This window comes from Coturnix japonica, chromosome 2, assembly GCF_001577835.2.
Source record: "Coturnix japonica isolate 7356 chromosome 2, Coturnix japonica 2.1, whole genome shotgun sequence".
NCBI classification, from domain to species: Eukaryota; Metazoa; Chordata; class Aves; order Galliformes; family Phasianidae; genus Coturnix; species Coturnix japonica.
This window is the reverse complement of record NC_029517.1, coordinates 36,157,607-36,171,074: the sequence shown is the minus strand read 5'-3', so window position 1 is coordinate 36,171,074 and position 13,468 is coordinate 36,157,607. Positions and strand designations below refer to the sequence as shown.

Below are 13,468 nucleotides of genomic sequence, written 5' to 3'. Positions count from 1 at the left end.
GCAGAGACATACATAAAACTTGTCGAGTACGTGCCCACGCTCAGCATCTAACCAGCCTTCTCAAATGTCTCACTGTCTTCTGATCCACCAAAGTAAAATATTCCATGTTGCTACACTTTTAACAACTTCTGAACTCTTATGCCACTTATTACGTAAAACTTTGGAATGGAAAAAAAAGAAAAAAGAAAAGGAAAAAAAAAAAAAAAAAGGAAGAAAAAAATGCAAACAAACAAAATTAACACACAAAAAGTCACCACATCTATTGTCTATCCCGGCATCAAAAATAGGTTTGATTTATTTTTATGCAAGTTGAGATTTTCAGAATTAAATAAGTCTGTTTTACAAATTACTTACTTTCTACGTTATCCATTTCCCCCTGAAGCACGCTGTGCATGCCCTCCTAGTGTGAACAGTTTACAGCCTGTGATCAGGCACAGACCTACTTGGCTGGATTTTTTTTCTCTCTCAAAATGGCAATTCTGAGAATCATAAATAACACAGCACAGTTATTGCAATTTGAGCTTATTCCCAATAAATAAAATTAGCTAATGCAGCTTAGCTCTTTCTTTGCTAGCTTATGATTTCATATTGACTTGCTTCATGTTGCTAGTCACAATCAAATTCTACTATAGTAAGTATAAAATGAAGAATGATTTAGGGGAGGGTTGTTACTTAGGGTAGTATGGTTAAGGCATGGTTGGACTCGATGATCTTTTAGGTCTTTCCCAATCTGAGTGATTCTATGATTCTAGGAACAGAAATTAATAAATGTGTAGTGAAAAATGCACACAATCAAGCGATCACAAATAAGCTCTAATCTTCACAGAATATTTCAAAAGAAAACCTTAAGATTTAAAATTATACATTTGCCTAACATAGATTCCAGTGTATATCTATTATACGCTACACGATTCTGTTTATCAGAACAATAGAGTGGGATCCTCCTCAACATTAAGCCCCAAATGATCAGAATACTTAGGGATGCTGGTAAACTTAAGAGTTGAGCAGCACCACTGACTTAAAACACAAGACAGGACAGATTCCTTTGGGGAGTTACAAAGCAACACTTTATCACTATGTCCCAATTATCTCCAACACTTATAATAAGCTTCCAGTTATCCCATTTTTGTTTCAGAAACAGTTCATTTATGAAACAGGCCATGGCAAAGGTTAAGTCTTGGTCTGAAAACAGCAGGACAACTAGAGAAATAAAACTGTTTGGGTTATATGGTGAGTTTACACAGATAACCTAATGGCACGTTTTGAGCATAAACCCACTGCAATCCCAATTACTATGTATCTACATTCTCGGGTTCTGAATTTTAAAAGTAAATAGATTGTTGCTAACACTTATTGGCAAAAAAAAAAAAAAAAAAAAAAAGTCACTATGAAATATTAAGATTATAAATAGAGTCTTTATAGTTCTCCTCACGTTAGACCCATTTTTCTCTTAAGACAAACACTTCTAGTCAACAAATAAAGTCATGTTCAGTTTGAAGAAACAATACACATAACATGAAGAATATGCAGCTGAAGTGTTTGTCTGTTTGTCTCCTACACATTACTGTGATTCATAGCTTTTATTTATTTATTTAAAAAAAAAAAAAAAAAAAGAGAGAGAAAGAAAAGAAAGAAAGGAAAAAAAAAGAATTCCCACAGGTGGGACTTCAGACTTTCAGTCATTTTTCCAGGCCGATCTTCTAAGGACCCAGTGAAATGCTCAGAATAATGGGAGCTCCTGATTAAACCAGGAAGTAAATCTGTATGCATGCAATTAAAGTGTCTGCAAGGGCAGATGCAGATGACAGTAATTCATACCCTAAGAAATGGGCTTGTGTATTTGGCAGATTAACTGTTCTGTATTCCATTGCTATGAGGTATGGAAACTGTACTGTGAAACAACCATTACTCATTCCCTCTGCTCCAAGCACGTAGGTCTATCAAAGTCGAGCCAGGCTGGAGAGGGCAAGGGGCGACTGCTGGAAAGAGAAGAGCCTACGTGTTTCAGATTAACACTTCCCTTGAATGGCTTCTTTTATTTAATTTCCCCTATTTTTTAAATTAACAAGTACAGTAGGCCCAGAAGGGAAATGTGCAAGGGGAAGAGGGAGAAAGAGGGAAAAAGCAAAAGCAGCCAAAACTCTCCAACTTGTTCATTAGGGTTTTTGTGTTTGAACATCTGAATGAATCATGTGTCTGTTTTTCATTATTCTCCATATGTGATTGTTGCCTGCTTTGTTCATTGATTTCTGGCTATTTTGTCATGACTGGGCTTATTTTGCATTATATATTGTTCTCTTACAGAGTGATTGTCGCTTCTAGTATGTCTCACTATTTATACCACCAACAAAGACTAATCTTTAAATGAGAAGTTACATCAAAAGAATTCCCTTGTTAACTTCCTTGAAGCATGCATGGTTTCTTGAGATCAACCAGGAGAAAACCGTCAGATAACACTACCCTTTAGCATGCCAGGAATGTAGCAGGTATTGCTAGGGATACTGAAGAGTGACTCAATGTCCATTTTTCAGGGGGCTTTCCTCATTTTTCAAAGAGGAAACCTAACACTTTTTGCCAGAAGTCTATTTTAACCAATCTGCATATTTATACATAGGGTATTTGAAACAATTTCTTCGTTGTATTCACTATTTTGTATTTTTACTCTTGAAAATAAACATAAATGAGTCTTGAATAGATTTTGAAATCTATTGAAATGTTTGTTTGCTTGCTTAATTTAAAGGAGTGGATGTGGATCCCAGTGAATTAGAGATACGTCAGCTTAGACTGAACTTCTGGAAAAATCTTTGAACAAATAGTATATAAACCAATTCATGATGCCTCAAAGGCACCAGGTGATGAGTACCACACAGCATTGACTAGAAAGAGTAAATGTCACACTGCATCTCCATCTAAATGCAGCTAACTAGGTCTCACAGAGAGGTAAATACTGTATGTTTCAATCAAAGCTTGGTTGTCTCTCATAACATAAAGAGATGGAAGAAATATGACCTAGCTAAAACTGCTATGACATAGGTGCCAAATTGACTGGCACACCCGATTTAAAAATAAAGTTCTCAATGGCTCACCATTAAACTACCTGGTATACTGAGGAGGTTTCCTCATATGTCTCTCCCAGGTCTGTTACTATTCAGCCTTTTCCAAATTATCTTGTCCAGTGGATTATAGAAATCATTTATTAACTGTGAAGAGGATACTAAAGAGGCAAGTGCTGTAAGCACTCTGAATGACTTAAGGCTTGAGAATAATCTTGGCAAATTAAGGAGCAGCTAGGAAAAACTAGACGACAAAATTCAATGCAGACAAATGAAAAGTACTAGCCTTAGGAGGGAATAATGAGCAGCACAAAGAAGAGCACACAGTAAGGAATGCCTGGCTGGCAGCAATGCCTGAGAAGAGAACAACAGAACCAGGGGGCTTCTGAGAATCTCTTAGCAACACCCTCATACAACATATGTTCTCATACAACACCCTCAAAAGTGCAGCTATACTTTAAATATATGTGGTTCTTCATATGGACAAATAAACAAACAGGAGAGGTACACATTCCCACAGAATACAAATGAAATAAACTCTCTTCAGTATTTCAAATGGCCAGACTCAGGCTGACTGACATCCTGTGCCCAGCTCTGAGGTCTTCTGGTTAGAAGTGAACTAATTAGAGAGACCGGTGAAGTGCAATATAATAAGAGACTTGAAACAGATTGCCTCAAAGGAAGGAGTGAAAGGTCCAATGTGTAATCTAAAGGAAGATCAGATAGTTGCACAGCGGTCTTCAAATATATGTTTGCTGCAAAGAAGAAAGGAACAAACTATTCTGCATCCACTGGGAAGCAAGAAAAAGAAGCAATAGGCTCAGATTGCATAAAGGGAGATTTGGGTTAGATATTAGGAAATACTTTTATACAGCAAGAACAGCAAACACTGTTGCAGCCTGCTTGAAGAGCTTGCAGAGCTACCATCACTGGAAGCCTTCAGGCACGAGCAAGCCAAATATCCAGAGACTGGCTTGGGTAGCACTGGTCCTGGCCTGGGGCAGAGGAATGGACCAGATGACCCCCTCACATCCCTTCAAGTTCTGATGCCTGTCAGGACTTTTTTTTTTTCCACAGTAACCTCACTGAAGAGGAAGGAAATTGTAGCCAGCCTTTAAAGAAGCAAAACTTCCAATTCTTTTTATGCCGTGAAGCATTCTGTTAATAAACCCATTTATGTTTACGATCTTTTAATGGTACCACTTATGTCATAAAGATCCATCATTGCAAATACAAATAAATATATCTCTCTGCCCTACAACGTAATAACACAGCAAGAAATCAAACTTTTATAGAATTCTAACTCACTGTCGTATGGCTCCAACTACAATAACATCAAAACAGGCAACAATGTAAAGAATTCCAAACCAACATGTGTGTCTTTCTCAAAGTTTTACCATTCATACTCTTCACAGTCTTATCACTTCACATTTTTTTGTGTTTTGTGAGGAAATCTATGCCTTTTCTTCTATGCTACAGGCAAGGCGAACTGAAAAAAGCTCAGATCACATGATACCATGTTTGTGGTAGCAGTTACAATCAAACATCTGTTGTGGATGGATAAGACAATGAAGGACAGTAAGAACAATCATTCAGCCTGTTTCCACCAGATTCACTCCCTGAACCTTTAGGCTCCTGGCTGAAGCATCTATGATGACATCACAGTGGTCCTAATCATGATCAGCACAGGCAAATAAATTTCTTCCTCCCACAGACTGCGTTTAACTATTTAACATATTTACGGACCAGTTCAAACCCAATTCCACATGCTTTCTTTGTGTTTCCATTTCAGATGGACAACTTTAAGACAAAAGCCTGGTAGATGAAAAGCTGGACATGAGCCAGCAGAGTGCACTTTCAGTCTGGAAGGCCAACTGTGTTCTGGGCTGCATTACAAGAGGAGTGGCCAGCAGGGAGAGGGAGGTAATTGTCCCCCTCTACTCAGCTCCTGTGAGGCCCCATGTGGAGTTCTGTGTCCAGGTCCAGGGCCTCCAGTACAGGAAGGATGTGGAGCTCTTGGTGGGGGTCCAAAGAAGGGTCATTAAGACAGTCAGAAGGTTGGAGCACCTCTCCTATGAAAAAAGGTTGAGGGAACCGGGCTTGCTTAGCTTGGAGAAGACAAGGCTCCAGGGAGACCTCATTGTGGCCTTCCAGTATTTGAAAGGAGTGAATAAGCAGGAGGGAGAACGACTGTTTTCAAGTGTGGATAGTGAAAGGACAAGGGGGAATGGTTTTAAATTAAGACAGAATAGGTTTAGGTTGGATATTAGGAGGAAGTTTTTCACACAGAAGGTGGTGATGCACTGGAACAGGTTGCCTAAGCAGGTTGTGGATGTCCCATCCCTGGAGGCCAGGCTGGATGTGGCTCTGGGCAGCCTGGTCTGGTGGTTGGCGACCCTGCATGTAGCAGGGGGGTTGAAACTAAATGATCATTGTGGTCCTTTTCAACCCAGACACTCTATGACTCAACGAAAAGTTGAAAAAAAATGAGAGTTGACACATCTCCTGTATAGGTCCCCATACCACAGTCTTTCTCCAAAACCAAAACCTCCTGGCTATGCAGCCAGCAGCTAGTACGTCCATCTCCTCCTGGCTCAGAAACTGAAGCACTTGCCTCTGTGGCTCTAAAATGCCAGCTTCCTGCTCTTGGCCTAGTTCATACCTCCCATAGGAATATTCCTCCATAAAACAAAATAACAAACAAAAACAATAAACAAAGCTGTTTCTCACTGTGTTTTTCAAAGTAATATGGACAGCAATGTTATAAAAATTCTGCTTTCACAGGGCACCAAGGAAAAGAAAAGCAAGTCCAGACAAAATATATGTGTGTCATTGTATGGCAATGATGTTTCTGATGATGCCTCATAACCTCTTGGGCTGGTGGAGTTTTCTAAGACTAAAAACAGTAATTTTCCAACCTACTTTTCTCGAGTAGCTAATGAATGCTGCTGCTGGCAGGCAACTTATCAAGGCACATGCTTCTGCAAACATCAAAGATGTCCTTGGTACATCTGGCAGGATTTTGAACCTTCTCACAGTTTGCCCAAAAGACTTTCTTTGCTGCTTCTCTTCAGACTTCATCTTGTCATCAGTGAGATATCTCTGTACAGTGTTTTTACTAACTCCCACAGAAATACGGTCCACAATGTTTGTCTTATCAGAAGAATCCACTTCAATAGATTCTACCAATCCAGAATGATTCTGTATATCACTAGTATAACATTACAGACATTTTAAAGCAGAGGTCCTCACCATATGACTGATTGCTTTTCAGACTAGTAAATGAATAACAATTCCCACCCTAAGATAATTCTACATGTTAACCAATATTTCACAATGCAGATTTAGCTATAAATATACATATGTCAAACATGCTATACTTCACTTAAAAGTTTAAAATAATAATAATAAATTAAGAAATAAATCTATTTGTATCACAAATAATTTCTACTTCCAATAGTGCAGACCAAGATCCTACAGAAACAGAGAAATTAAACCAGGTTTTGCTTGGGAAATTTTTCCCAAAGGTTTCTCATTTTCAAATTGGAAATCAATTTGAATCACTAATGGTATCATTCAAATCAGATGGCACTATGTAGTTAGAAGGTAATTTACTTTTCTGCTGAAGAAACTTGCTACTTGTTCTGACTTGTGATTTTCATTTTGTTTATTAATGAAAAAAAGGAATGAGTAATGTTACTGGAAACACAATGCAAAGCATTGGTATTATTAAATATGTTTGCAATATACTTTACATTATGTTGATTACACTGTTGTAGCTATAGCCTTTGCAATCAAGCCATCGGTCAATCACTTAAATAATAAACTTGCAAGGCAGACTTTTTGCACATACCTTTGCACTGATTTGTGTTTTTGTCAAGAATTGCCTTTGTTGATACAATTTTCCCATACCTAAACAGAAAACAAAAAACAGAAATACATGTTACTGTATTTATATATATAATACAGATCATATATCCAACATACAAAACATTTCAAGAGCAGTAGATCTCCTTGGATGAACGCATGCCTGATACTCCTGGAGATGATCCTTATGCCACTGCAAGTTCAACAAGTATCTCTACAGTTCATTTGGAAGTACTTATCCTCTGCCACAGCCTGTGTACCTCTGGCCACTGCACTGTACCGCTAATGTAAATGTCTGATACAGAGTACATTGTAGGGCATCAGCACTGCTGACAGTTATTCTTTGGTTACTTTAGTTAGGCTTGCTTAAAAATATATATATATATATTTTTTTCATTTTTAGCTGCCAAGCAAAATTTGTTGTAATACGGATGGACTGGATCCAACAACAATGCAGGAGGTATCATCATTTATTTACACGCATGCGTGTGTATATACACTCTAAACTTCTGTTTTAGATAAACAGAAACTTTTGAGATTTATATCCACCTCCCAGGTCTGAGATTAATGCTAAAATTTATTTGAATATATCAGACCTCCCAGAGACAGCACAGCACTGCACCAGTACTTGAATTTGAGTAGCTACAACTGGTTACATTAAGCAGTTAAACAATAAAACAGCTATTTGTCTTCACCTTACAGAGATTTAAACTAAAAATGCCAATTTAATGGTCATCATCATTAATCCCAAGTGAGCGATCATAGAAGAAGGCCATTTATAGATGAATGCAACTCTTCAAGAGAGTCAGGAAATTAATTTTATTCCTCTAGTCACTGTCTTCTCTTGGTCCCTGCTTCACTGATGAGACCTTTCTCCAAAATGTGCCATGAGATATTTTTATTATGTGTTGGTTTTTTTTTGTTGTTTTTTGTTTTTTGTTTTTGTTTTTGTTTTTTTTTAACAGATAGAGCTACTCTGATAGATCAGATTTTGGTCTTGGAAAACTCCATGGTATACAACTTTCACTATTAATGAAGAAGATATTACTATAAAAGACAATAATAAAATTGCATCTTCTAATGGCAAAAACAAAACACTAAATACATTCTTTTACGTGGGTGAAATCGACAGAACATCAACTGTGAACCACCAAAGTGCATTAGACCAATTTTTATTTGATTAATGTTTATTAACAGCAATATAAATTTGGCATTAGTAGTTTCTACCTAAATTCCAGAAACCAAGATATGGAAACCCTGCCACAATTCTCTTCTCTGGCTCAGGACCCATGTCTACTACTGTACAGCAGTGAAAAGATCAAAGATCTGGTAGAGCACTTTACTATGGTCTCTGACCTACAATTCTGTAAATATATGCAGAAAATTGGAATAAAAATAAAAGTAAAGATATTTTTAAAAGGAAGAAATTGAAGGGGGAAAAAAAGAGAGAGAAAAAAAAAAAAGAAAAAAAAAGAAAAAGGCAGATAAAAAGAAAATTTAAAAACAAACATGAAAAAGAAAGTAGAAGTAACCAAAGTGGCAACAGAACCAGCACTTATGGAGAAAATGGGACCTTCGAGTTTCGAACAGGAATCCAATGAAAACTTAAATATCATGAAGGGGAGTGGCACCAACACAAAAGAATGGGGAAAGCCTACATAAATGACTCCTAAATACACTGGTACCAGTAAAGATTTGAGGCAGCTTTGCATCCAAAAGACAAAGTTCTCAGCTGAAGTCTCCACATTAGAGGAAACTTGTTAGTACTCAGCTTTAGATAAAGACTGCCATCTCTCTTTTTCTTGTTTTGCTGGCTGACCAAAGTGAGACTTTCTATTTTCGCTGTTCTTCCTTTCTCTAAGAGCCAGAAAAAGCATTTATCTCCATTTGACTTTCATTTTACGTAGAAAAACACTTTGCGTTGCTTTTCTTCAACTGACTCAAGCACTCTGAAGGACGGCAAACTGACCCAAAAACATTAACAGTTTGTGCAGCCATCTTTCAGGAGACTTTTATTATTATTATTATTATTATTATTATTATTGTTGTTGTTGTTATTATTATTATTACTATTACTATTATTATTATTATTACTGTTAAGAATGGGAAAAAAAAGCTTTCTCCCCACTTTTTTTTTTTTTTTTTTTTTCCTAGCTCTGTAGACAGGCAGGATTTTGTACTCTGAAAGCAGATGCAATCGAATGCACACCTACCACGATGGGTAAACGGACATGTAGTTGTGGGTCTATTATGCTATAGCTGGCTCCACTCCAAGAGCTTACATAACAGGTTTAATGTTAACTGTGAGATCACATGCTTTTCTAACCTCAGGTGTTTTCAGAATTGAGGCCTTTATACTCACTAATGTTCCACTTAGTTTTATAATTCTTCACAGTAATACCTGGAGTTGACTTTGGCCTCAAAGATATTAGGGCACACATCTTAAGCAAGCACGGTCAGATTCTCTGCCAGTATGATTTATGGTTGCTCAGTGGGCCAGTTTACCCAACAGGAAACTTGGCCTGTGCAGTGCATCTTCATTTATTTGATTTATTTATATTTAAAATTGACTACATGAAAAACATGCAAAAACATGCCTATCTTGTATGGCAAAGGACTTCTGACAGATATATGGAAAAAGAATCCAACAAAAATCAGTGGCTAACCCACAACAACCTCAAATAAAACACAACCCCTACCTAAACTTCCGCCAACAAAAACTAACACCCAGCCTCCATTTCAGTTCAGCCACTCCTAATGAATTGACATGTTGTTTCATCCAAGTCACAAAAAAGCTCAAAGTTAACATTTCTTGCCAGCAAAGACAGACATTTGTGGTTGCCCTGCGTTTATTACAGATTTCTCAAAGTTATTTACTGCATACTATGATCCTGCAAGCCCTTAGGTTACACTAGAGATTTCACTCATAGGAGCAATCCTGTTCAGTCCAGAAGATTCCTCCAACACGTAGTTACACGCACACCACCTATGTGTTTGCAAACATAGCCATCTGAGTACTGAGAGGTGCCACAACAACAAATACCACTACAGGCAATTAGCCATATGCAGCCAGTTTAATCAACACTATAAACTCTGAGATCTTCCACAATAAAGTCATTGGAATTAATTTAGACACTATTCTCCTAAATATTTCAAGTAATTATTTCACAGTAATCAGAACATCAGTCCTGATGAAGAACGTTAGCTTGTGTGCTGCATGAAAACAGGAATATATTTTTGCTCCAATAAATGTAGCTATGTTTCTTTCTCGCACATATAGAAAGCGGTACCAAGTTATGCCTCATCTCCAAAGGTGGTGGTTTTCATTAATCTGAGTTTTAATTGTGATTTCCTCCAAGTGAAAGTACCAAAAATATATTCCTCAGTAACACTACCCACAGAAATAAGAATAAAGTGCATCACAGGAGTTAGTACCTTGCTTTCTTATATTTAAGTACAAATTACTATACAATCCAACAGCCTGCACCTCTGCTTCAAGTGTGATTCCATCAACCTAAACAATACTAGGTATAGTTCACCCTCCATGAGAAAACATGATCACTGTTTAATTTCCTCCGAAGTTACAGTGTACAGAGGTATTCTTTTCAAGATTTTGAAAGAAAAATTCTAGTCAGAAAATGATAACTGTGGAGTTTCATTCATCACAATCCCTTACTACCAACCTTTTGAAATAATGACTGAATCATTAAGGATAATCCACTGCAACACAGTATCCAAGAGAATAAATGATATGAATATGAGAAAACTACCTTGAGAAATGTCTACTGAATGTCTGAAACAGAATTTTTCTCCAAAAGATTTCCAGACAGACAATGCATTGGTTTTCATTACATTCCTCCCTAAGTGTTATTTAAACGTGGTTTCATTTAGTTTCTTTTTTTTTTTTTTTTCCCTTTTTTTAATAAAATCCTCTTAATCTCCTGAATCCTGTGATTCTTTCAACAATTTTTCATTTAACAATTTTCATTTAAGACTAGGTGGTTAAATGTATGAGAGAAATCTTGCCTATAAGGAGCAACTGCATAGACCAGAATTCATCTCATTAAAGAAGGGCCTGTGCAGTGAAATGAGGACTAGTTGTCTTCATTGTTCCTCATAATATATGAGGACTGGCAAATAAATTACAAGATGAATAGCTTAAAAAATTTAGGGGGAGATACTTCACCAGAAAGTTAAAGATACGTGTGGAACTCATTGACCACAGAACATGCCATTGCCTCATAGAGAGTGTAGCTCTACAGAAAGCTATTAGGCAACCTCTGGGCTGGTAGGTCTGTCAAAAAACAAACAAATAAACCAAAACACAAAGGTACATTTGTGATCCTGAAAGTCACATACTCCTAGAAGATGGGAGAGGTATAGGGAAAGTACCACTGTATTACATATAGTCTTTTAAGAACCCCAACTCATTGCACCCCACATTTTCTACCTACTCAGCAAACTGGGAAGATGCAGACAATGCAGAATGAACTCCTTAATGTACATCAGAGCTGCAGTACAAATAGACCATTTCAAGAGCTTTCAGGCAAGCCGTCAATCAGCACTTATACTGCAGACAAGGATGACCACTTGTTCCTGGGTTGTTATTTGATAACTGCTGCTAAAATGAAGATTGTTTCTGGAGGAAGCACTTGAGTTGTAAGTGATACCTCCTGCAAGACACGAGAAACACTCCCTTCACCCACACAGATCTGAAACTGATGGAAATTTCCCATCTCACAGCACACAAGAGAGTAAGGCCATTTCTGCTTCTGCCTCCAGGAATGTAGGGGTGCAGAAAAAGGCAAGTGTGTGATTAAAATTAAGAGAAAAATGAGATTCATCTGGGAGTAGGCTCAGGGTGGAGGAGCCAAGCACCATTCACCCTCCTCCTGTGAAGGAGACAAACCAAAGCAGAAAGCTTGCTTGCGGACTGGTACCACAAAAAGCCATCAGGTAGAAGACGGGATGTCGTGGGAGGACAAACTGGCCAGGCCACTCAGGGTTTTCACCTTTTTCATGTTGTTAAAGAAAACAAAAGCATCAGGGAGAAGTCCTTTTATTCTCTCCTTCAAGCTAGTTTTCAAGCTGGCCATGGCTGATCTTGAGACACAAAATGGCCATCAGACCAGACACGCCAAGTTCCTCACCCAGCTTGGTACCACAGGTATGCTGCCCTTCTCCATCTAATCAGGACAGTATGTCACAGACACCTTCTAAACTCTGCTTTTGCCCCTTTCCAGTCGTTGCCTGTGTGTTTTAAATAAATGTGAAACTTGGGATTTCAACCTGAGCAACCTCTTCAAGGAGTTTTTCCTTAGTTAAACCAACGGAGCTTGCCTGCATTTCTGTGCTTTTAGGTAATAATGTATGCCTTTATCTCAGGAGCTTTTGTCCTGGGATGGATTTGACCAGAAGTAATTGGATTTAGATAAGAAACTCCAAGGCTCTTTCATTCTTTTGAATTAATACATAAATAGTGTAACAGTTTTTTTTGCTTAAAAACAGACTCTATTAGGAAAAATTACAGATTTCTGGGGGGAAGGGGGGGGGGAAGGGGGGAGGAAGCCAACATTATGAAAGTCTAAAATACAGAAGGAATTGCTACTGGGTTTCTTGCAAAGATGTTGTTCCTATAATCCCCTTTCTCATATACCTAAGACATCCAAATGCACACAGAAGGGAAGTTCACTGAGAAAAATTCTGTCCATTAACAGAGATCGGGCTTGTCTGTTATAGCTTTTTCCACATATTAATTTAAAGAGAAAAAGAAATTGGAGGGGGGAGGGGGGCAGAGAGCTTAAGACAGAAGTCTCTTTTTATTCATACATATCTGAAATAACTACATTCATCCAATTCAAACCACTTTCTCTTGTCACTGACCAGCTCATTGCTTGGAGGATGGTGGTTGCAGGGAGCCTGCAACTTTTGCCCAAGAAAGTTAAGAGTTTAACCTCTGTCTTCTCCACTTACTTCAGTCTGGCTTTCAAGTTTACAAAAATCATTCCTTTGCAGACTGTAATATAAGTTACCACAGGAATTTAAAATAACAACTTGTCCAAGAGTTTCAATGAAAAAGGGGTGTCTTCCTTAAGTCATTTGGCCGTACATCTGTAATAGCACTGGACTTAGAGAAGATCTCTTAGGGACCTTACTGCTGAATTTTGTTAGGCTCAGAATTGTTTAGCAATTATAAAACACAGGTCATATATTTCTGATCTTAACAACAGAGTTGCATAGGCAGTTTTAAGCAGAAAGTAAAGAATACTGTAGCATAAACTTTCTGGAGCATGCAAGCTGATTAAAAACCTAAAGAATGCAAACATATTCAAGAATATCTTCATGTTGAGAGATTTAGTGCTAAGAAAGAATATAATGTTTTGATTCAGAAATGGATTTATTGGTCACCATCACACCATGTCCACCAAAAATGCATTTTTCAGAAGGAAAAAAAACAAAAACAAAAACAAAAAAATGTCTATGAAGAACTTTAGACAAGGTCTAAGATCTTACCATTCTCAATGAATAAGAGAATTCTCTGAGTTGGA

The 13,468-nt window shown here is 37.6% G+C and overlaps 1 protein-coding gene across 9 annotated transcripts in view; it reads right to left on the bottom strand.

Moving 5' to 3' along the window:
• Positions 1-13,468, bottom strand: part of RBMS3 (RNA binding motif single stranded interacting protein 3) — a 689,820-nt gene that overhangs the window by 302,791 nt on the left and 373,561 nt on the right. For all 9 annotated transcript variants that reach the window (XM_015853914.2, XM_015853918.2, XM_015853919.2 and 6 more), the window contains one exon: positions 6,907-6,965. In XM_015853914.2, the coding sequence (XP_015709400.1) occupies positions 6,907-6,965 (59 nt within the window). The remainder of the gene's footprint in view (positions 1-6,906; positions 6,966-13,468) is intronic.